Source organism: Notolepis coatsorum (genome assembly GCF_963971535.1).
Source record: "Notolepis coatsorum genome assembly, chromosome: 17".
Taxonomy (NCBI): Eukaryota; Metazoa; Chordata; class Actinopteri; order Aulopiformes; family Paralepididae; genus Notolepis; species Notolepis coatsorum.
Window position 1 is genome coordinate 38,861,289 of NC_140181.1, and position 26,077 is coordinate 38,887,365.

Below are 26,077 nucleotides of genomic sequence, written 5' to 3' on the forward strand. Positions count from 1 at the left end.
GCTTAAAACTAGACCCTGCAGAAGTCGACTAATCAACTGGACCCACCAGCGAGCTTAATGGGTTAATTGACTGGTGTGACCTAATACTTTGGTGTAAGGTTTTCATCACAGTGCTTTAATTCAGTTATTATTTTCTGAAACTCACATTTGTACACCTATTACAAATTTAATGAGGACATAAATTAATGGAATTGAAGTAAACCATGGTAAATTGATATAGGAATGTAATTGAATTGAAAGGTTGTTGAACTGAGTCATTCTACCCATACAGCAGAGCCTTGTTGATCTAACTGAACTATTGGTTATATTGAACTAGAGATGCAACTTGTGCAAAATATATTTATTCAGTTTTGCATAATTAATTTAAAAGAAATGCAAATTTCAAAGGAAAGACCAGAGCCAAGTATTTCATACAAATATTGTCATACAAATATACTATACATAAATCTAATAAATATTCATAATGTCATTGAATATGCACAATATATAATAATAACTGGACTTTTTGAAGAAGTATAGATAGATATTTTCCATGAATATTCACAAAAATATGTCAAAGATGTCAAGGATATGTATGCATGCCCCCACATGTCTGACTGTTGTCTCAAACCCAAGGCTATTTATGTAGCATTTATTTATTTGATTGTTTTAAAATTCTTTATACTTAAAAAACTAAAACAACAACCACAACAAATTTGTTCCCGGCCACTTGAGAGTGTGATACCAGTATACATTTTATTATTATTTGTATTTATTTATTGATTGTTTATTTTATTTATTTACTATAATAAATTAGATGGTAAAGAAGTTGTTTGTTTCTTGTACTGTTGTATTCTGGTTCTGGTCTATAGGGACCTGGTAGAGAAGCATTGATTGATTGATTGATTGAAAACTTTATTAACAGATTGCAGAATGGGTACAATACAGTACAGCTCAATACACACAATTGTTAAGGGGATGCAGACCAGAGAAAGACTTTCGTCTTGTTTACATCAGGGTCCCCCATTTTCAATTCATCAGGACATATATGACATACATGACATACAGATAGTCAGTACTGCTACATCTATACATTTATGACATACCAGATTTGCAAATACAGTACTGTTTGTGATACAGAAGGAGTCAAGAAAAGGGAGTATATACATTTGACGTAGAAACTGTACATTGGAGGAGGTTGGGTGGGGGGGGTTGGGTACATTGGGATATTGACAACCATACTGGGTAATTTACATTGGAGGTGGTTGGGGGGGGGGGGGCACACTGTATAAACAAGCAAAACTGTACATTGAGGGGGGGGGGGGAGACACTGTACAAACAAACAAAATTGTACATTGGACTATTGACAAAACCATACTAGGTAAATGACTGTACATTGGAGGGGGTTGGGTTAGGATATTTACAGGGGCCAGTGTTGAATTGCAGTCTCCCGTAGGTGTCCCTTGAGAGAGGTTTTGAAAGTGGGTAGTGATCCACATTCCTTTACAGCTTTGGGTAGGGCGTTCCACATTGATGTGGCATAATTGCGAAACGTGTTTAGTCCCTTATTTGAGCCGAATCTGGGTTTAACATGATTTGTGGAGCTCCCTCTGGTGTTGTGATCGTGGTATTCACTGACCTTTGGGAAGTATTTTGACATGTACATGGGTACCTTGGTCGTGTAGTGTATCTTGTAGACCAGGCCCATTGCAAGTTGCTGTACTCTGTCGTCTACTCTAAGCCATCCTAGGTTGTCAAAGTGGGCAGGGGTGAGGTGGGTTCTAGGAGTAAGGTCAAGCAGTAGTCTGACCAGTTTGTTTTGAGATGTTTGTAATTTTGTTTTTAGCGCCTTTGAGGTGCTTTGGTACCATGAGGTGCAAGCATAGTCGTAGTACCCCTGAATGAGTGCTCCTGCCAGAGTCTTCAGGGTATTCTTGTTTACCAGAGAGGAGATCCGGTACAAGAATCGAGTTCGTTGGTTGACTTTTTTTATTAGATTGGATGCCATTTTGTCACAGGAGAGATTAGCCTCTAGGATGGAACCCAGGTAGGTAATTTCATCTTTCCTTGTGACAATATTGTCACCCACTGTAACTGAGAAGCCGTCGGTCTTGCTGAGTTTGTTATTTGAACCGAAGAGAATGGACTCTGTTTTGCCCATGTGTAATGATAGTTTGTTATCAGCGAGCCATATGCAGATTTTGCCTAGTTCTGAGCTGAGGGTTATTTCAACCTGTAACTTGTTCTTGTCAGAGACCAGCAGGGCTGAGTCGTCCGCAAACAGGAACAAGTTGCAGTCACAAGCTGACGACATGTCATTTGCATAAATTAGGAACAGTAGCGGTCCTAGTATGCTTCCTTGTGGAACACCACAGCTCACTGTGAGGGGGGGGGATAGGGTACCGTTTACCTCCCCCATCTGTTCCCTCCCCTCAAGGTAGGATTGCATCCAGCTCACTGATAAGACTATCAAAACCAATTGCTTTTAGCTTGTCAATCAGAATGGAGTGATTGACCGTGTCAAAGGCCTTTTGTAGGTCCAGCATGACCATGCCGCAGTATTTGCCTGCGTCCACCTCTTGTTTGATGTGGTCATTCAAATAGAGAAGGCATGTGTCAGTGGTATGTTGTATGATGTTCTGGTCCCTAGCGACCTGGTAGAGAAGCATGTCCAGACTGCTCTGGTTTGGTAGAGAAGGACAGGGAAGGTGAGGTTCACTGTGTCAGTGTTGGATCTAGCATCGCCACCTGTTGCTTATGAAGGTAAATTAATCCAAATTAAAAAGGAAAATGATTGGTTCCGTTGGTTATCGATTAGAAACATAGTTTGTTCCTTATATATGTGGATGTGATAAACCAAAGAAAATTTTATTAAATAATTCATTTGAATGAGTTACGTTTTCAATAGAAATGAAGTTTCCTGCGCTGGCCAAATCAAAAACACAACCATACACTCATAGAATAATTTCTCTTCTACAGCTGATCTTTGTAAAAACGGCAGCATTTGACCTTTGTCTCCACTTAGATCCTGCCTAAGTTAGTAGATCTGGAAGTGTGTCCAGCTGAAGATTATGATTAACTTCAACAAGGAATATTCGTTCTCCCTAAAACACATGAGATTTCGCTGGTCATCACCTTCCATCTTTGGCTACATCTAAGCGGTCTGCTGTAACGGTCGCAAGCAGAACTCCTGCAACCAGCAACTAATGCACTTTTTATGCCTTGCAACCATCACCCTTGAGGGGGTAGGGGTTTTGACTAAGGGTATCTGCTGCAACAGAGAGCTATCCTCAAACTGTTGTAGTTTTAAAAGAATCCCTAGGATTTAATACATAATTTTGACGTAACAAATCCTGAAAACCAGACTTTAGAAGCCTGAAATATCCGATAATATTCCAATCCGGAGAACTGTGCCCTACATACAGTATGTGTTTACCTAAGGCTCTACTAAATTGACATGTAATGTTGTTTTGAGGCTGTTCCCTTTGTTAAAAGGTGCTATAGATAACATTCATACATTCTTTTTAGACCTGCCAAAATCTTTTTTAATGATAAATTCATTAAAAAAGCAATATAAAAGTCCTGTATATTGTGTGTTGTGTGTTGTATATTGTGTCCTATATGTTACTTTTGTGTTTATATTGTCTATATGTTTTTTTATATACACTGTGGGAATGGGGGGACGTAATTACAATTTTCTGTATGTCTCGCACAAATGGAAAACTGACAATAAAGTTGACTTTGACTTTGAATACTTTTATTCCACATCTTTCTAAAAGCTCTGTAGATGTATATATTTTTTATTATTACTCTCCATACAATGTTATCTATAGCACCTTTAAGTCTGGTGGTGCGCGATATGGTTGGGCTTATATAAAAAATTTCAAACCAGTTTAACATTAAGCCATTAATGTCAATAGCCAATAGGTGTTGCACGTGCCGCTCCAAACATAATGAGAGTATAGCGGTTTATAATGACAGAGTGACACATACTGCACCATATTGACACTAACTCTGCCATGTCTCCATGTGCATCGTCTTCCTTTATTTATTTTACTTAGACACTAATGGCTCTGTTTTATAAACAAAGATAATATATTATGTTGATCATGTTGTCATATTGCTTATTACTAATATAGTACTAATATTGGATTTAGCGCCATCGGCGGGTTGCTGATTTAATTTGCCAGAACGTCTCATAATTACCATTTCAGTTGGTTCTCATTAAATTCAAACTGGTTTAATCATGTGTACACCGTACCGGCAAAACCGAGAAACCAACCCAATCCCAGTGTGTTTGCTCCACAGTGCAGTGTGTGTTTGCTCCACATTGCAGTGTGTGTTTGCTCCACAGTGCAGTGTGTGTTTGCTCCACAGTGCAGTGTGTGTTTGCTCCACATTGCAGTGTGTGTTTGCTCCACAGTGCAGTGTGTGTTTGCTCCACAGTGCAGTGTGTGTTTGCTCCACAGTGCAGTGTGTGTTTGCTCCACTCACCCAGCGTGACCTCGGCCTGCATGGGCATGGACAGGGCCGGGTGTTTCACCTCGCAGCTGAACAGCGCCTCGTTGTCCAGCTGGGGGTTGAGGCTCCAGGTGAGCAGGGCGTGGACCTCCATGGTGCCGTCGCCAGCCGCCTGCCGCCGGTGCTGGAAGTAGTAGAGTGGGTCGGTGCTCTGGACCCACCGGGGAAACTCGCGGCTCACCACCGTCTCCGGGATGACCTCCGTGGTGGCGGGTCGGTCTGTGTCTGGGTCCGGCTCCAGGCTTTGTTCTCCTCCCTCCTGCTCGTCCTGTCGCTCTCCCTCCCTGCCGCCGGGTCCGTCGGGCGCCGGGCGAGCCTGCTTCTCCTCCGACTCCAGGAGGGAGAGGGACTTCTGGAGCTTTGTGTCATCCGTGTCTCGGCTGACGAGGGGCTGGGATCCCCGTAGCATGTGACCCCTGTTGTCTGGCGGGCCCTTCCTCTGGTGGACCCGCATGGCAGCGGAGGAGGAGGGGGCTGAGGGCAACACGTTGATCAGCTCACCGTCCCGCTTGAAGTACACCTGGGAAAGGAGCCGAGGAAACAGAGGACAGGTCTAGATCAGTTACCTATCAGTACCTATACAATAACGTGCTAATCCACAAGAGCCACATTGTTGTTTGTTTTTGCAACATCAATTTACAAAGAGGATTCTTAATTCCTAATTTTATTTTGAAGATTGGTTTTAATGATGCAGAGTTTAATCTAACGTTGACACACGTTTTCAGGTCCATTCTGTAACGTTTACTGAATATGGACAAAACGTAAACAAACTATGTTCTTCTTCTTCTTATTTCGGCTTTTCCCGTCAGGGGTCGCCACAGCGGATCATCCGTTTCCATCTGTTCCTGTCCTTTGCGTCGTCCTCAGTCACGCCCGCTGCCCGCATGTCCTCCTTCACAGTGTCCATAAACCTCCTCTTGGGCCTTCCCCTCCTCCTCTTTCCTGGCAGCTCCATCTCCAGCATCCTCCTCCCGATGTACCCCACCTCCGTCCTCCGCACATGTCCAAACCATCTCAGTCTTGCCTCTCTCACTTTCTGCACGAACTGCTCAACATGGGCCGTTCCTCTGATGCAGACATTTTCGATTCTGTCCAACCTTGTTACTCCCAGAGAGAACCTTAGCATCTTCATCTCTGCCACCTCCAGCTCCGCCACCTGCTTGTTGGTCAGTGCCACCGTTTCTAGACCATACAGCATAGCTGGTCTCACTACCCTGCTGTAGACCTTTCGCTGGTACCCTTCTATCGCAGATAACCCCTGTCATCGTTCTCCACCCGCACCACCCGGCCTGCACTCTCTTCTTCACCTCCCTACCACAGTCCCCATTACTTTGGACAGTTGACCCCAAGTATTTAAACTCGTCCACTTTTGGTACCTCTACTCCTTGCATCATCACCACCCCTTCGTCTTCCTTCCCATTCACACACATGTACTCGGTCTTGCCTCTGCTCACCTTCATCCCTCTTCTCTCCAATGCATGCCTCCACTTCTCCAGGTTCTCTTCCACCTGCTCCCTGCTCTCACTACAGATCGCAATGTCATCTGCGAACATCATGGTCCACGGGGACTCCAGCCTGACCTCATCTGTCAGCCTGTCCATCACTATAGCAAACAAGAATGGACTGAGGGCCGACCCCTGGTGCAATCCTACCCTGAACCCCTCAGTCACTCCCACTGCACACCTCACCACAGTCGCACTCTACATGTCGTGTACTACACAGTAAATTTCGCAGAGTAAATTTTACTCAAACTGAGTACATTTTTACATCAGTTTGAGTAAAATGTACTCTGCGAAATTTACTGTGTACCCTCACAAACTCTTCCGCCACTCCTGACTTTCTCATACAGTACCACACCTCCGCTCTTGGTACCCTGTCATACGCCTTCTCTAGGTCTACAAAGACGCAATGCAGCTCCTTCTGGCCTTCCCTATACTTCTCCATTAACATTCTAAGGGCGAACAATGCGTCTGTCACGCTTTTCCCTGGCATGAACCCACTGCTGCTCACTAATCCTCACCTCTCCTTAACCTAGCCTCCACTATCCTTTCCCATAGCTTCATGCTGTGGCTGATGAGCCTTATTCCCCTGTAGTTGCTGCAACTCTGAGCGTCTCTCTTACTCTTAAAAATCGGCACTAGCACACTTTGCCTCCACTCCTCTGGCTAAACAAACTATGTTCATATCTAAAAAATAAAAAATAAATGGTTGAGGTTTATGTAAACTGTGTGGCCAATGTTGACACTAGACAGTAACATGTAGTAACACTGGTATGGTCCTGACAAAAAGTTATTTGTCTTAATAAATTAATGTGTAATACTTTTTGGGGGGGAGTAATGATCCAAACAATGGTGCTTTATTTTTTATTTTTTATTATGAAATAGTAATGAATTCTGAATATACAATTAATTTAATTTATGTTCGATGAGCATTGTTTAAAGGTCCTAAATTGATCACTTTGGGGCATTTTTACATAATTCCTGTGAATCTATGGAACACATCTGTAAGGTTATTTTCAATCAAATGTATTTTATTCAAGTATTTGTATTCAAGTACTAACCTATCTGTCTCTATCAGTATATTGATTCTTATACATTCTGTCTCAGCTCTATCTAACCTAGTCTCTATCCTTCCAGCACACAAGCTGTATTGGGATGGGTTCCACCCATAGAGCTGTTGGTGCCGGACCCGGATACATGCCAGTGTATCTTCTCTCATTACCGTTTATGGAACGTTAGCAACTACAGTAGCATGCACCACCACGAACATAAAGCTAAGCTAAAGCAGAATGTCACAGTGTTCTACAAGGCAGGGCCTGCAGGTGCTAGCATCCACTACAACCACCGGCGTGTTTCTTGTGATTGGTCAGTGATTGGTCAGTTGTTATATCTACGTCGATGTTGGCTGTAATTCTGAATGGCTTCTTTAAATAGGGAGGGTTCTTGTCACAGTTGACACAAGTACATATTTCCCATTTTCATTGTGTAAAATGTAGGACGGTCCCCGAGGTGAAACCAGCCTCACCGTGGGAGCCGGCTTTCCTCCGGTGACGATGCAAACCAGAGTGAAGTTCTGAGCCTCGTAGCGGCTGAACGGAGCCGGGCTGTCCGCTGCTACCACCGAGATGGACCTGGGGGGTACTGGAGAGATCAAAACAAAAAGGTAAGTTAGAATACGCACGCACACACACACACACACACACACACACACACACACACACACACACACACACACACACACACACACACACACACACACACACACACACACACACACACACACACACACACACACACACACACACACACAGTGAATGGAGAGCAAGAGATAAAAGCTACCATGGACCTTTCTTGCCTCTAATCATTCCATGACCTCAAATCCAGATGCTTTTGTTTTTATTTGGACTGCTGAACACGTTCTTGTAGTAATCAGCTGAGAGCCTGCACAGCCATCAGTCATTTATTTAGCCATTAACTAATTCCAGATAACTGTTGCTAGGGTTTTGGATTAGCAGGCAGAGGAAGCCCTATTGTTCCGGTCCTGTAGAGCAGTGGTTCTCAAAGTGGGGGTCCGGGGACCCTCAGGGGTCCTTGAGGGGGTTCCAGGGGGTCCCCAGCAAAGTGGGCTATAATTTACTAGAATTTCACAATATTTGATGAGAGAATGTATAAGAATCAATATACTGATCATAGGTTACACTCTCTACAATGTTATCTCCCCACTTACGGTATACTATAGACCAGTGCTTCTCAAACTTTTTCTGTCAGGCCCCCCTTTGGCGGACCAAAATATTTTGCCCCCCCCCCCCCCCCCCCCCTCGCCCCAACAAAATAGTCATGAAATGGGCCATGTTTAAATGTATTGAAATAACACCAATATCGTGACCTTTCAAATTGGCCCTATATTTTGTTTTCAGAGCTGTCATGGATGAAAAGCCAGCTTCACACAGATACTGTATGTGGTGCTGAATGGTATCAACACCTTAACTGCTGCATCATGAGATACTTGGTGGGCCATGAGATGAGATACTTGGTACTCAGCACCACACTCTGAAACTAGCTCTCTAGGTGGTATCAGATGAGATTTCAAAGAGTTCTTCCAAGAGTTTGGATGGAGATGTGTCAGGAAGCTTTGTCTCAATGTTGTCTGTAAAGGTTTTTTTTTATCCAGAGTAACTTGGTGATCCTTTTCTGTGTTTTATTAAATAATGATTTTCAGATTTTGAGAAATGGTATTTTCATGGAGAACAGTGCAGCTGCAACAGATAGCACTTTAGTGATAATTTTCTGTAATAAAAAAAAAAAAAAAAAAAAAAATACGTTTTGAATTATGCCACTAGGGGCTCCTTGGTGAAACTAATTAACTGCAGTTAACTCCCTAATACAGACCGGCAATACGTCATCCACACTGAATCGCCAATTTTGGGGGAAACAACAAGGAATAAATGGATTATTCGATCATAAAATACAACTTACAACAAAACACAGGGATATAAATCATGCCAAAGACTAACAAGGCCCAGAAATAATCATTACCTCTTAGTTTTAAGTCACTTGGAGATTCATAAGTGTGATATTAAATGTCCAGGTAGGGAAATGAGGACATATCCTGCAGCTGACTGGGGAAATACCATAGAGAAGCCAGAAGGAGCCTGAAAACAGATTAAACCTAACTTTTCACAATGGTGTGAACGATTGATGATTGGCCAGTGTTGGAAAGTAATTGCTTGACTTAACATGATGCACTAACAAAACAAATGTTTCAAATGTAAGTGTCCTGCCAACATTGTTATAGAGGCTAAATACAATGGCGGTCAATAGGAACAGTGTCTGTGTTTTCCCCAAAAGTAGGCATGGCCGCGAAAAAGGCCAAAGTACCTGTAGCACCCACTCCCCACACTTTATATTTATTGATGAAGGATTGCACTACAACTCGTACACCTTACTGTAAATTGTACCTAAATTGTACCTCATCCCATTTCTGCTTTGCACTATATAGTACTGTACATTAGTACACTGCATAGTATTGTATATTATATGGTAACTCAGAACATTGTACATATGTCTATACCGAACACTGTGACCTCATTTTCTTCTTCTAAATTACATGCTATACTATGTTATTTGATACTATCTTGTCTAGCACAGTCTCTGGAGCGTAACAGTAAGAAGCATTTTGTATGAAAGTATTCTGTACTTCTGTATGACAACTATTAAAGAAACTTGAAACTTGAAACTTGAAAATTTTCCGGTCGTATTTTCTGAAGTTGTTGAAAATTGGTTCATGACCTTGGAACTACTGTAGGCCAAACTACAAAACTACACTGTGAAATACATTTGAAAAGAAATGCAGGGGCATCAGTGGGGGTAAAAATCTACTTGTGACTTATTGCAGATACAAGGTTTCTGTTGGATGCTGACGATACCACCCTGTCATTCTGAAGTAGAAGACTAGGCCAGATCCCCACTTGTGTCTTACCCATGACGGTTAACATGATGCTGCCGGAGGCTAGAACCACCTTGTCCCTGGACGCCCTGTCGTAGATCCCCACATGACACTCGTAGGGACCGTCATCCTCCATCTGAACCTCAGGGAGCCTGATCACAATACAGGAGACATTTTGTGGTTTTTAATTTGGTTCATATGCATTCAGGTGATGTTTTGTGTTAATATTTGGATTTTACAGTCTGTATTTAGCTGTTGCTGTGTCTGTATGTTTTCCTTGTGCAAAATACAGAAATAATAATGATGATAATAATAATAATAATAATAATAATAATAATAATAATAATAATAATAATAATAATAATAATAATAATAATAATAATAATAATAATAATAATAATAATAATAATAATAATAATAATAATAATAATAATAATAATACACCTTTTATACAAGAATTGCAGCCCAAAGTAAAATGAGCTTAGTGGGTCTCTCCCCTGTTTACTCTGTAAGGGATAGGTTTTATAGGCCAAGAAACAATGGTGCACATTCTCGAACATGTACGTAAAAGTTACCAAGGAATTCCGGTGTGCGGCGCGCCATGTTTTCAACAGCTTTCTCTGGGACAAGTCATTGCGGATTGCCGATACTACAGACATCCGTGGAATTAAATAATTATGATGATAATAAATACAACAATATTTGTATCATTAACTCATTGAGCACCACGCTCTTTCCCCATCTGTACTGGCGGCAGCTTTTTATTTTTTACCATTTTCATGATATTTCACGATCATTGCGGAGCTATTGTATATTCTATATTATAGCTATGGAGACAATAGTATGGCTCATTTGACAGGCACTATTTATAGTCCAACATGTAAAAAAGAGTTTGTTTCTACATACCCTCGTCCGTTCAAAATCCCAAGATAAACATTGCCCCATTTAAAAATAATCCAGGCTGGTTTTCTAGATTGTGAGATAAAGTGTGTTTTGTGCAGTGTATGTGCAAATCTTACGGCTGCTCGCTTGAAACCTATTACCTTGTTTCTTCACAAAGCCGGGAAGGGGGTCGTTTATCCGACGCTGCGATCATACAAACGCATGTTTTATGATGATGTTTCTGTAAAGTACACGTAAAAAAGACGTTACCTTTGTTTTAGAGGTACTCCATTTCTCACTTCGAGTCCAAAAGTGTCTTGAATCAGAACAGGATCAATACATATAACGTTAGGTAGCCCTCATCCGTCTTCTTCATCTGCTCGGGCCAGACTATAAACAGAGCTGAATAGGTTTCCTCATCGGTCGGTTTGATTATAGTTTTTTTTTACGTTTTACCAGTAGTGCTGAGTCCAACATAGTGGAAACGCACCTTATCATCCATAATCATCATCCATATAATCCGTTTTGTCTTCTTCTTCATAATATCCAATAGTTTGCTCGCCATTGCATTGCAGGTTACTATTGTGTGCTCGGGCCAGACTATACCACAGAGACGAATATGTTTCCTCATCGGTCGGTTTGATTATAGTTTCTTTACGTTTTACCAGTAGTGCTGAGTCCAACATAGTCCATAGTCTGGTGGAAACGCACCTTATCGTCCATAATCATCATCCATATAATCCATTTGGTCTTTTTCATAATATCCAATAGTTCGCTCTAGGCGATCGCGATTGTCGAACGTGTCCTGCTCACTGCTGCTCTCAACGAGTCCCTAGGTGTTTGGGGGCTGGCACTAACACACTAATAGCTGGCCCATGCATGTTCATAAGGTAGGCGATACTGCCACCTGCCGAGATTCGATCGTCATTGCAATTCCAACGTAGGCAGATGTGCCAGGGAGCTCCGGCTGAGTGTTTAGAACGGGGATCAAAGGAAAAATATCAAAGGATCTAAAAACAAGATATTACGTTTTTGGCGCTCAAGCGTTGGTGGCGAAACACGAGCAATTACGTTTTTGGCACTCAATGAGTTAATAATTACATTTTGCATTTATAGTCCTGACTCAATGAGGCATCGTGAGCATTACACACTGCAAACTAAATAAATAAGAACTAAACCGATTGTCGCGGATATAGCTACTGTGTATAGTGGTATATACTGTATTAATATACCATACACTGTCTTCTCTATGATATTATTTATTGTTGGTTTATAGTCCTATTGCTAGAACTAAATACATGCGTGGAGAAACGACTTAGTGAGGCAGCCTCAGTGCACGAGCACACACACACACGTACTGTATACGTGCAAAATTAATCGTTCCAGCAAAGTAGGCTTCTATTTGTTACGGGTTGGCATGGTGGTGGAACCCAATAGTGCAGGACAGTGAGCGAGGAACGAGTCAGGAGGCGAACGGTCCAAATGTAAAGGCTTTTACTCTAGTAGACTAGACAAAAGGTGATGCGCAACAAAAACACGGAACATAAAAGGCTCGGCCAAGCCGGCATGGGGACAAGAGCACAATGACTAATAAACAAAACCCTAACCAGAAAACGAACTTGAGAACTTGAAAAACAAAGAGCAAACAAAACAAGACTACTACCATAAACACTTAGTACTAACCAGAAGGTACTCGGGACTATTCCGCAAGCGGCAGGAATACGAACACGAACAGGGCAGAAACGGGAACAGAGCAGATAGCACACGGGACACGGGGAGCTCCAGCGAGCAGGGCAAAACACGGAAGACTGGAGCAGCACACAGGACAGCACAGCGTAGAGCTGGGCTTTGCTGAGAAGCAGTCAAGGCACGAATAAACAGGTTTACGAAAAAACAGGATACGAGGAAACAGGATACGCAACAAGGAATAATGACCGCGCACTGGAAGACAGGGGGAGGCAGTCAGATATACAATAACGCTGATTACAAAACAAGCAACCGCTGGGGAACACGGACAGACTAGGATAACAGACTGGATCAAAATACAAATACTGAGACAACACTAGACTGATCATAAATACAAACACAGACAGGGAAGGAACACTAGACTATGGGCAGGGGAAACATACAGACAGCATGAACACAGGGAGTAACAAGGCAGAGACTAAACATGACAGGTAAATAAACGATGACATAAGTTCAAACGCCGACATGAGTCCTAACGCCGACATGCCGCAAGATGGCGCCAGAGGACAGTCTATGAGAGGCAGAGTTCTGTCTAAGAACAGGGGCACTTCGGCAGGAGGGGAAATGTTCACAAAATCCATGAGTCCAGGCTGCCATAACACTATTATTCTAATGATTTGTTTTATTAGGTATTATAGTAATATGTCCTACTGTAGAACATGACATATTAGCATGACATCTCATTTACAGTAGTAATCTCAATACTGACCGACTGCGTGATTGGCTCTTGACAAGCCATTAGAATAATAGAAGCCTACTTTGCTAGAATTTATGAATTTACGGTACAGGCGTCACAGTGCGGTACACACAACCATACGAAGAATACGTCTCATACCACTAGGTGAAACTAGGGTTGCACATTTTACAAATCTATGCTCAATATCTTTACTTTACTTTACACTGGCTTACATTGATCTTTAACTCATTCAGCGCCGGAGGCCCTAGCATCTTAGTTCCTACCACGCCAACGCTCTAAAAGATAGGAATAAGTGGCAGTGTTTGCAGGGCTATATATATATTCTATATTATAGCTATGGATACAATACTATGGCCCATTTGACATCAACTATTTATCATTCAATATGTGAAAAATAATGAATTTTTCCATCAATACGTTCACGTGTTATACCGTGGTGAATATAAGAATAGTTTTAGAGTGATCCTGTCTAATCCCAGAAAACGACGATAAAGCAAAGCGTGAATTTCACTAAAAGCGTTGCCGTTACTCGCCTGGACACGCTACTATTTCCAAATCAAATGTATATAATAGGTATTATGTTTCATCATGAATGCATGAAAGGGGGAGGGGGGTCGTTTTTTGATGCTTTGATCATCACCAACGGCATACGTTGTGGAGTAACGTTACACACACACGTTGCGATCGAGGTGAAATCATGGTTGGATCAAAGCAGGATTGATATCAATTAGCCCTTACCTTCATTAGAAGGTACCCCAAAAAGAATATTCCAATTGTCTGATCGCAAGTCCAAGTACTGGTGTCCATCGTGTCGCCAACATAATCCACCACAACAGATGCAACGGAGGCATTTGATGCTTCTCAATGCGATCGGGATACCCGCTCGCCTCGCCTGACAAAGAAAAGTGAGCTCGGAGAAATTTGATCGTTGGACAGGCCAATATATAAGGTTTCAAAGGGTGCTCGATACTGCCACCTGGTTGGATGCGGCCGGTATTGCACTTTGGCATTCTCAGGATGATTCCCCATGTTAACCCCGAATCTGTGTGCCTGTAATGAATGGAAATATCGAATAAAAGAAATAACGATGAAAACCTGACTATACTGGGGTGTGGCACTGAGCGGTCAGCGAGATAACCCGACTATCCTCGGGTCTGGCGTCCAAAGAGTTAAAGTTGAATATTAAGCTTGTATTGCCAAATGTAGATGATGAATAAAACGTTGAAGCTTGTAAAGAAAGGCACGATCGATGACAAGCGGACAGAATGTTATGGGAACAGAGGAACGGGACCCGAATAAGAGAATGCAAACAGTTCAACAGTTTAAATGCAACAAATAGCGTATATTTATTCACAACAAAAATATCATAAGACAAGCAGAGTAATACAAACACAAACGAGGTGGTGGTGTCGTGCGAGTAGGCTGGGAGGGGCCTAGGTTGAATGAGATGTGTAGTTACTCCCAAATGTGTGGTGTAGCAATAATGACGATGTGTGTGTATTTAATATTTATATCTGTAATGGGGTCTTACCGTGTTGTATATGTCGTGGAACAAGGTTGCCTCAGCAACGCCAGGAAAAGATATCGGGAATACCCCAGAGGGCATAACACGCGAGGGAACTTGGCGAGGTAGGGGAGAAAAGAACCAACGGGGGAGAAAGAGTGAACTTGAACGTGACGTGCGCGGCACGGCTGCGAGGGCGACGTCTTCCAAAAACAGAACTAGGCACAAGAGAAAAATAACACGAGATTAGTAACCCAGCCAACATCTACCCAAGCTAGCATGAAAAATCTTTCTCTTTTTTGCATGTTCGACGGATGTTCGATGTGTTAAGGGTAGGCAATTTATTTACTCAGTGGATGCCTGAACACAGAATGACACCAGTATCACTGACTACCACGGCAAGCCTATAGAATATTATTCTATTTAATAATTATTCTAATTATAAAAATATATTATAAATATATAATAGGCGGCTAAGTGGCGCAGTGGGCAAGGCGCTCGCCACTAACGCAGGAGATGCTGGGTTCGAGCCCAGCTCTCGGCGTTGCTTCCGACTTGGCTGGTCGTTCATACTAATACAATTGGCAGTATTAGGGGGTGGGAAAGCCGGTGGGTGGGGATCGGACGTTGTGGACAGCGACTCCTACAGGTCGGTTGGTGCGCCTGTACAGCAGAATCAGGAAGCAACAGGGGCAGCGTGAGCCTCCCACGCGTTACTCCTCGCCGCTGAGAGATCGCGCTGTTCAGGTGAAAAGATGCGACAGCTGCCGCCTCATGTACCGGAGGGGACACGTGATGCAAGGCTTGGTCCTCGCTGCAGCCGACCAGTGGGAGGCATGGTCTAACAACGTTCGAGACAGGGGAGGGTAGAATTGGATAATACGAAATTGGGATGGGAGAAAAAATAGAAAATGGGAAGAAAAAGTAGATACAAAAAATATTATTAATAATTATTTTTTTAAATGTCCTGTTGTACCAAACTCGTACCTAACCATGACCCCAATACCGAGGTACGTACCGAACCGTGGCTTCTGTGTACCGTTACACCCCTAATAACAAATACAATTTAATCTAATCTCATTTTGAGATCAGGCACAAATCGCTTCCACGCTACCTGTTGAATGGATCAGCATGGTGCAGTGCAATGCCAAACCTCTGCTGTTTTGCATACGGCCCTCGCCGTTTTGCACATGCCTCATTCGCCTTAAGAGGAGCTGGCTGGGCGTGTCTGTATGCAAATTCAACGACGAGAGCGCGCATTTCAGTTTAAGAATGAGTGACGTATATGGCGGCTGGGTGGCGCAGCGGTCTAAGCGCTTGTCACCAACGCACGAGACAACGGTATCGAATCCGGCTGTCAGCGTTGCCTCCGGCTTGGGCCGGCCGTCATACTGACTCAATTGGCAGAGTCAGCGGGAGGGGAGTCGATGGGTGGTAATCTGGTCGTTGTAAACAGCGACTACTACAGGTCGGTCAGGGCGCCTGCACAGCAAGGACAGGAGATGTCGAGGGTAGTGTGAGCCTCCCACACGTTACACCTCGCCAATGAGAGTCCACGCTGGCAGGTGAAAAGAAGTGGCTGGCTGACTCTGCATGTATCGGAGGGGACATGCGATAGATTCTTCAACCCTCCCTACGACCGACCAGTGGGGGGCACATGCGAGCAACGGCCAAGACAGGGGAGGGGGGAATTGGCACAACAAAAAAATTGGGATGGGAGAAAAACAGCAAAAGAAGGAGAAAAAGTGGATTAAAAAAAAAAGCTAAAAAGCTGATCGCATCACGCTGGTTTCAACCGGAAAAAATTTGCCGGAAAGTTTGGTTTCTTACATATCTCGATGTGATTTATCAAGAAATATCTACAGCAAGAATTCTGGGTCTCAATGAATCCAAAATGTCAATGTGGTTAGAAGTGGTGGAGAGAATAAAAGCTAGCTTATAATGGTAGTGTCTGGTTAGGTGCGAGGGATAATGGAGGTACTTCCCAAGGTGGGGTCCGGGAGGGGGGGGTTCGAGCTGGAGCATATGTGTGTAGGTTTTTAGATAACAGGTATTAGGGGTATATCTTATATAAGACAATTAACTAATATGTGATTTCATTGGTAGTGCTCTGACAATTAATGCTTGTATATCTTATCGTGTGTTGTCATGTTTGTTTATGTGTTTGTTTAAAAAATAATAAAAAAATAAAATACAAAAAAAAAGAATGAGCGACGTATTTCATTCATGGGAACCCAGCTGCGAAGATTTTGGAGGAGGATTTTTGTAAATCTGTTGGTACGAAATGTTTACCTTGATATTTACAAAGGTACTTACGAACACGTTCGAGAATGAGGACCAATGACGACACAATGAACCCCCAATGAAGCCCTAAAACCAAACAACCTGCCACAGATAATTAAGTACAGAAGATTTATGTTTAGACGTAAAGTGAGCGTGTGTGTATCAAAATAAACAGAAACTTTATGTTTAGACTGTCTCCACCTGTGTTTGTGTAAGATAGAGAAGCATCTGCATTACATACCTATTACACTTTTCTTTATTATTAATTTCATTGAATCAAACCATGGTCAAAGATTTTAGATTTTGGGATGCATCAAATCCTTGTCTAAATAATGGAAATTGAATGGGAACAGTTTCTTAGATAGAATCCCTACTACAACCTTAACTGTCTCTGTGTGGACTGGTATTGATGTTATTATAAACATACTGTCTCTGTGTGGACTGGTATTTATCTTATTATAAACTTACTGTCTCTGTGTGGACTGGTATTTATCTTATTATAAACTTACTGTCTCTGTGTGGACTGGTATTTATGTTATTATAAACGTACTGTCTCTGTGTGGACTGGTATTTATCTTATTATAAACTTACTGTCTCTGTGTGGACTGGTATTTATCTTATTATAAACTTACTGTCTCTGTGTGGACTGGTATTGGTCTTACCGTACAGTTGACTGGTATTGGTCTTACCGTACAGTTGACTGGTATTGATCTTACCGTACAGTTGACTGGTATTGGTCTTACCGTACAGTTGACTGGTATTGGTCTTACCGTACAGTTGACTGGTATTGGTCTTACCGTACAGTTGACTGGTATTGGTCTTACCGTACAGTTGACTGGTATTGGTCTTACCGTACAGTTGACTGGTACACCAGATCTTCTCGGTTGCGCTGGTGCTCCATGTGAGAGTAGTTGGTGTTGTACATTGCATCGTAGGTGAAGATCTTCTGTTTGGCACCGCCACCATCTACATCCTGGGAGAGAGGAGTGGAGGTTATGACTTTTATTGTTGTATTGGTTGTATCGCTTTTTATTGTCTGTCAACTGCACTGAGCTGCTGGATACCTGAATTACCCCAAGGGGATGAATAACGTACGTACGTATCTATCTATCCATCTATCCATCTATCTATCTACTCAGTCAAGCCTTCGCCACCTTGGGATCATATGTCATATGAAAACAGGGTCATCAGAAGAAAAAAATATTGTAATCAAACTAAAATGCTGAAATAATATCTGGACAAAGGAATCTGACATTTTGAGATGAAAATACGAACCACAAACAAGTTCATAACCAGCTTCCTTTCTGTTCTATCTGTGGGATAAAAAGTAGTTTTTGTCATGCAGTAGCTAAACACACAAATGTAAAACTAAAAGAAAATAAGTTTTCTTGTGTTTTAAATGTTGGGTACAGCTATTTTCAGAACTCAACAGAGAGTCACCAGCCTGAATGGATTCACTGTAGACCAATACGTCATTCACAACTTTAGGACACAAACATTTTTACAAAATAAAACAAAATAGTACACTTTTAATGGGTTTACTAGTACAACTTAAGTTTGGTAAACATTTAAGTTTTTAAGTCTATTTAGAATACACTATACACGCATATGAATGACTATCTGAATTAGTACATGAAAGCACATAAGAAGTCCCACAAATACATACAGTAGCAAGTATACTCTCAGAAATGACATATGTATCAAAATGTATTTTTAACACACTTCATATATACATGTTTGACTTTTGGCAATAACAGATCAATGATTATGTCCTTTAACAATGGAATCTAAAATGAAATACATCCCGATGCACTTCATAATCTGAACATATTAAATGTCAAGTCACTGCAGCTTTCTGAAGGCTGTACACGTTTGGTTCATGCTTTTGTTCGGACACTTTGATCAGAGCGGCTGGAATTGGAATCCCAACCGTGCGGAGAGGCGTGCGTTTTACTGATGAGACCGCGTTGTGAGGAGAGGGTGCGTTCTTCCAAAGTGAGAGAGACACTGGCAGCAGGGGTGTTGAACTTCATCACATTTTGAAGTGAAAAAACATTAAAACCAAGAGCGGCATCTCTGCAGTACACAGAGTTCAACCTCCTACCCCCCCCCCCCCCCCCCCCCCCCACCCCCTCCTCCTGCTATGAAGGACTCTTTGTTTTGGCTGACAGAGCTTTAATTGAACTGTCAATGAAACATGGCTCGCTTGTCAGGAGCTTCTCAAAATGCCACAATGCAGAGACGCAGGCCCCAGAAAATAAACATTTAGTTTTGCTCCATACAACAATGAACTACAGCAACACTTATAATCTTCCTGTGGGGTCTTTTATTTCCAGCAGGTGGAGCCAGCCTGTAGATTATGCGTTTAATAGCATCTGTGGTTCTGTCCGCAGCTAGTCTGACTCACAGGGTATATAGACTGTGGGTATAAAAATACCAACGGCCGATCTTTTCAGTCTGAATTCTCCTCCCCTTCCGTTATCTGTGACACTATTTTGCAAGGGCACTGTCGCTGCATCCTGGGTTTGGCGACGCCCAGGATGATTGTGATTGGTTTAAAGAAATATAAAACAAGCATTTTTTTACCTATAGCGGAATGATTGGTTCAGCCAGACTTCTCTCCAGCGCTGGCACAGCTAACGTAGTGTGGAGAGATGTATGGCTATGCAAAACTAGCCCGCAGCTACTTGTTAATACTACTAGGCAGGTCATGTGTTGTGTGTACGCTCACACCATGGACCTTATGCCTCGAATATTTCTCACATCACTATTCCCAATGCAGAAAAAGAGATCCTGCAGTCTGTGACTATTTGTCCACAAGAAAGATACTGCTTTTCATTTGCTTTATTATATCTCTTCCCCCCACAGCCCCCTGTCTTTTCATGAAGTCACACAACCCCAAAACATTCTCATCAAATGCCCCACAGAGAGAGTGAGGGAGAGTAGAACCGGTGTATAGCTGGTAATCACATGCAGCCCTACTCTTTCATGACTTTAGATACGTTTACCAAACATCACCATTCTTATTAGGCCATGCCACCTGCCGGACATTTGCTCTCTACCGAGCACAGCTTCCTAGTTTTTTATGCGAAGCACCTCTATGACTAACTCACTCACTCATTCACTCATGGTTAGCCACTCTGCCCCTAGTAGTGGCTTACAGTCTATGTGCTTTGTCTAAGACCATTTAGCTTTGCATCTGTAACACTGTAATTGTTCATACACACTATAGATTTACCACAGAAATACTGTAGTGATTCATAGTATTCCTATCTTTCTTTCATACACACTATATATTTACCACAGAAATACTGTAGTGATTCATAGTATTCCTGTCTTTCTTTCATACACACTATAGATTTACCACAGGAATACTGTAGTGATACACTATAGTACATGTCCACTGTAGTGGAATATTATTAAAGATAATACGGTGAATCACTATACTGTAGTATTCCTGTGGCTTAACATAGAAATAATACTGTTTTACCTATTTATTTTGGATGCATGGTTTTACTGCAGTTCCTTGGTTGGTATGGGACAGTTCCTATTGATATGGGACAGTTCCTATTGGTATGGGACAGTTCCTATTGATATGGGACAGTTCCTATTGGTATGGGACAGTTCATATTGGTATGGGACAGTTCCTATTGATATGATGATGGCGCGATCGAAGTTAGTCGCCGTCGGTTTTGCTCCGCAGAGATTGTGCACACTCTTAGTTACTATGGTTATTTTTTATACTTTTTTTTATAAAAACAACGCTGGCAGGGACGTCATACGACCATCAGGCACTCATGGACTTAAACTCCGGACTGAAAGTAGAGTTTAACGACACTTTTGGCCAAGACTGGCCATCGGAGATCAGACGGGACAAAGGAAAAGGCTGCGGGACGAAACGAAAGCACAGGGGAAGGAGAAGTGGAATCAGGATTAGGCAAAAAAGTTCTGCTTACCGGCCGGCGATACCATTCTGCTGGCGAATGTACGTTCGCTGGAGAATAAGATGGACGATCTCCGTGCAAGGGTTCAATTCCAACGAGATGTGAGGGATTGCAATATCATGTGTTTCACGGAGACATGGCTGAAACCAACAACTCCAGATCACATCATCTCTCCGTCGGATTCCTTCTCCGTCTTCCGAGCGGACCGTACAGAAGAGTCCAGCAAGAGTACTGGAGGGGGGGTCTGTCTCCTTACGAACAACGGCTGGGTTAGCCCCAAGGAGACAAAGATACTCTCCCGTTCATGCTCGCCGGATCTGGAACATCTGTCCATCCAATGTCGCCCGTTTCATCTTCCCCGATAATTCACTGCCATTATCATGACAGCGGTGTACATTCCACCACAAGCGAATACCGCCAGGGCCCTGGCGGATCTACAGGTCCATCTAAACAATCACCAGATCAAACATCCAGACGCAGCCATGATAGTAGCCGGCGACTTCAATCAAGCGAATCTGAAGAAAGTGATGCCAAACTTTTTCCAGCACATCGCTTGCACCACCAGGGGAGGAAATACGCTGAATCATTGTTACACCCCGTTCAGAGCCGGTTACAAAGCAGTACCGGCTCCTCCATTAGCTGGATCAACGAACACATCAGATCATGACGCCATCTTGCTCTACCCGGCCATCATGGGACGCTGTCGTGTCACGTGAGGTAAAGAAGTGGTCCGACCAATCAGAGGCCACGCTACAGGACGCACTTGATGACGTCGACTGGGGAATGCTTCAGGCGAGCTCCAGTGGCGTCAGTGAGTTTGCTGATGTTGTTGTCAGTTTCATAACAACACTAGCGGATAGCATTGTACCCACGAAAAAGGTTCGGGTCTTCCCGAACCAGAAACCGTGGGTTGACAGTACTATCCGAGTGGCTCTGAACGCTCGCACCACTGCTTTTAACCTGGGCAGAGGAGTATAAGGCTACAGTCTATACTCTGTGCAAGGCTGTAAAGCTTGCTAAGAGGACATCGCTGACAAGATAGAGGCACAAATGGTACAGAAAGACACAAGAGGTTTATGGCGAGGACTACGGACGATAACTGACTACAAAGTCAGCGCCCCCTCAATGGGGAGTGGCGACGCCTCTCTCGCGGACCAACTCAACTCCTTTTACGCACGGTTCGGTACAAACAGTGGCGACGCTAGCTCACCGGCTAACGATGTCACTGACGCACCGGTCGTCGTGAGGGGGGGGGGGGGGCATCCGCGGGGGGGGGGGCACTCTCTCAGTGACAGAACACAGTGTGAGAAGAGCATTTATGCGGGTGAACACCAGAAAGGCAGCTAGCTGGCCCAGATGGGATAACAGGACGTATACTTAAGTCCTGTGCTAACCAGCTAGCCCCAGTGTTCACCACCATATTTAATCTATCCCTGGCTGAGTCCGTGGTCCCTGCCTGCTTCAAGGTGTCCACTATAATACCGGTACCAAAGAAATCCTCCCCAACAGGTCTTAATGACTACAGACCGGTGTCACTCACCTCTGTGGTCATGAAATGTTTTGAGAGGCTGGTTAAGGATTACATTTGTGCCTCCCTACCCAGTGATATGGACCCTTTGCCATTTGCATACAGGCCAAACAGGTCCACTGACGATGCGGTCTCTCAAGTAGTGCACTGCACCCTCTCTCACCTAGACTGCCAAAAGGGGGGCTATGTGAGACTGTTGTTCATTGACTATAGCTCAGCGTTCAACACCATAGTCCCCACCAGACTGGTGGACAAGCTGATTGAGCTGGGTCTGAGCTCCGCTCTGAGCGCCTGGATACTGGACTTTCTGAGTGAAAGGCCCCAGGCGGTCAGGGTGGGGGGTCAGACCTCCAACACCATCACCCTGAGTATCGGGTCCCCCCAGGGCTGTGTTCTGAGCCCCCTGCTGTATTCACTATACAGACATGATTGTGTGGCCAAGTTCAGCTCCAACTCCATAGTGAAGTTTGCAGACGACACAGTGGTGGTGGGGCTGATCTCTGACAACGACGAGAAGGCCTACCGGGAGGAGGTTGATGCACTGGAACACTGGTGTCAGGACAACAGCCTGCTCCTGAACATTGGTAAAACCAAGGAGCTGATCGTGGATTTTAGGAGAACACAGCAGGGGACACACACACCACTGTGGATAAACGGGGCTACCATGGACAGGGTGAGCAGCTTCAAGTACCTGGGGGTCCACATCTCAGAAGACCTGACATGGACAACACACATAGACTCAGTCGTAAAGAAGGCGAAGCAGCGCCTCTACCACCTGAGACAGTTAAGGAAGTTCAGAGTATCGGGGAAGATACTCCAGTCCTTCTACTCCGGAGCTGTAGAGAGAGCATCTTGACTGGAACCATCACTGCCTGGTATGGAAACAGCAAGGCACAGGACAAGAAGGCCCTACAGAGAGTGATGCGCTCAGCTGAGCGTACTACGGGTATTGCACTACCACCCCTGCAGGTCTTATATAACTTCAGAATACAAATACCTTGGTATTTGGATTGATGAAGGACTTACATTTAAATATCATGTGGGCGTTTTCTCGCCAGTAAATTACGGAAAAAGATTGGGTTTTTGTATAGAAATAGAGCCAACTTCCCTATGATTAGTAGAAAGAGAGTTGTTGAAGCAGTGTTCCTATCTGTTTTGGATTACGGAGATGTGATTTATAGACACGCAGCGGCTTCCACTCTTAAGCCCTTAGACTCTGTTTATCATTCAGCCATTAGATTTATCACAGGTGATAGTTATGGTACTCACCATTGTATCCTATATAATAAGGTCGGGTGGGCCTCTCTGGCAGAGAGACGTAAGTTGCATTGCAATCTTTTTATCTATAAAGCCATAATTAGAGATTGTCCAAATTATATTAGTTCTTTATTGGAATGGACCACTGTCGTACACAATCCAGTTTTTGGCTTACACTTAGAGTGCCTAGAGTTTGTACTGAACTTGGTAGATCTGCTTTTGGCTTTTTTGCCCCTACATCATGGAATACCCTGCAGGAAACACTGAAACTAGACACTCTAGTGTCTATGGGTCGGTTTAGAACCTTAATGACCAATCAGGTCACCACAATATGTAATTGTTTTTAAATTATTACCTCTGTTTTAATTTTGAGCTATTTTATTCTTTTTAAAAGATCTTTTATAATTTTTTTTAATGTATTTTAAAATGTGCTCTCAATTATTCTGATTGTCTGATGTCTTTATATTTATGAACACACTGTGACACTTGTGTATGTAACATCTCGACGGCACTGTAAATGAGTTTAATTACTCAGTGTATTATCGAGTATAAATAAAGATTGAATGAATATAACAAGAGGTGCAAATCCAGAGCCTGCAGAATAATGAAAGACCCTCACCACCCCAACAACAGCCTGTTCAAGCTGCTGCGGTCAGGCAAACGCCTGCGAACACCAGCAACTAGGACAGAGAGACTTCAGCTCAACTTCTTCCCCCAGGCCATCAGTCTTGAACACTGAACTCTCCACACACAAGCACACATGAGCACACACACTGTATACGCTCACACACTAACAGTCACTTTAGCATGAACACACACACACACATGCTGCACACGCTCACACTCAATGGTCACTTTACACAATTAAGTAGGTTTTTATAAAAAAGATTAACGGGAGTGGTTCTTGTATAGTAAATAGATCAAGTTAGCATAAGGACACATAGTATAACTGTAGATTGTATAGTATAGCATTGTATAGTAGTGTACATAAGACCCAGTGCCTCATCCGTAGCTAACATTGTATTGCACTATCGCAGGACCTTAGCATGTCTTACCATGCTTTTTGTAAAAATGTATGTACATTATACCTGTTATGTCTTATTCTTATTACTTGTATTATTGCACAAATGTCTTATTCTCATTCCTATTCTTATTACTTGTATTATTGCACAATCGCTGCGAGCATGACCCCCCGCATTTCACTGTATGCTTGTATGCCGTGACAAATAAAAACTCTTGACTTGACTTGACTTGACTATTGGTATGGGACAATTCCTATGGGTATGGGACAGTTCATATTGGTATGGGACAATTCCTATGGGTATGGGACAGTTCATATTGGTATGGGACTCTCTCTCTCTCTGATGAGAAGGCCTACCGGGAGGAGGTTGATGTCCTGGCACTCTGGGGCCGGGATAACAGCCTACTCCTGAACATTGGTAAGACCAAGGAGCTGATCGTGCCCAGGACAGGAAGGCTCTACAGAGAGTGGTGTGCTCAGCAGAGCGTACTAGGGTATTGCACCACCACCCCTGCAGGACTTATACAACAGGAGGTGCAAATCCAGAGGCTGCAGAATAATGAAGGACCCTCACCACCCAACAATGTCCTGTTCAAGCTGCTGCGGTCAGGCAAGCGCCTCCGAATACAGCAAGAACAGAGAGACTCAGACTCAGCTTCTTCACTCAGGCCATCAGAACACTGAACACTGATCTCTCCACACACAAGCACACACACACACACACACACACACACACACACACACACACACACACACACACACACACACACACACACACACACACACACACACACACACACACACACACACACACACACACACACACACACACACACACACACACAAAACTTAAACTTAAACACACACCACACATCCTCACTTGCACCCTCTCACACACACTACAAAAAAATTCACTTTAAGAAACATAATTATTGTATAGTACCTTCATTCTTAAGCTTAGCATTGTATTGTATTTTATTCATATTACTTTTAGCATGTATATTTTATTATCTATTTTATTTATTATTTGTATTTTTGCACAATCGAGGCAGGCATGGCCACCTTTCACTACATGTCTTGTGTATGTACATGACAAATAAATCTCTTGAATAAGATAAGATATTCCTTTATTGATCCCTTTGGGGAAATTCAGGCATCATAGCAGCATGGAGGTAGTAAAAACAAGCAGTGTAAACAATGTAACAAGTCAATATAATTAACTAACTAACTAACTGAAATATATAGTATTCACATAAGGTGCAGTATGCAT

At 43.0% G+C, this 26,077-nt stretch overlaps 1 protein-coding gene across 1 annotated transcript in view; it reads right to left on the reverse strand.

Moving 5' to 3' along the window:
• The window catches only part of igsf21b (immunoglobin superfamily, member 21b), a gene marked incomplete at its 5' end in the record, with an annotated part of 64,630 nt that overhangs the window by 16,474 nt on the left and 22,079 nt on the right, over positions 1 to 26,077 (reverse strand). The window contains 4 exons of the mRNA XM_084333426.1: positions 4,474 to 5,020; positions 7,525 to 7,640; positions 9,979 to 10,097; positions 17,909 to 18,030. Coding sequence (XP_084189552.1) covers positions 4,474 to 5,020; positions 7,525 to 7,640; positions 9,979 to 10,097; positions 17,909 to 18,030 — 904 coding nt within the window. The remainder of the gene's footprint in view (positions 1 to 4,473; positions 5,021 to 7,524; positions 7,641 to 9,978; positions 10,098 to 17,908; positions 18,031 to 26,077) is intronic.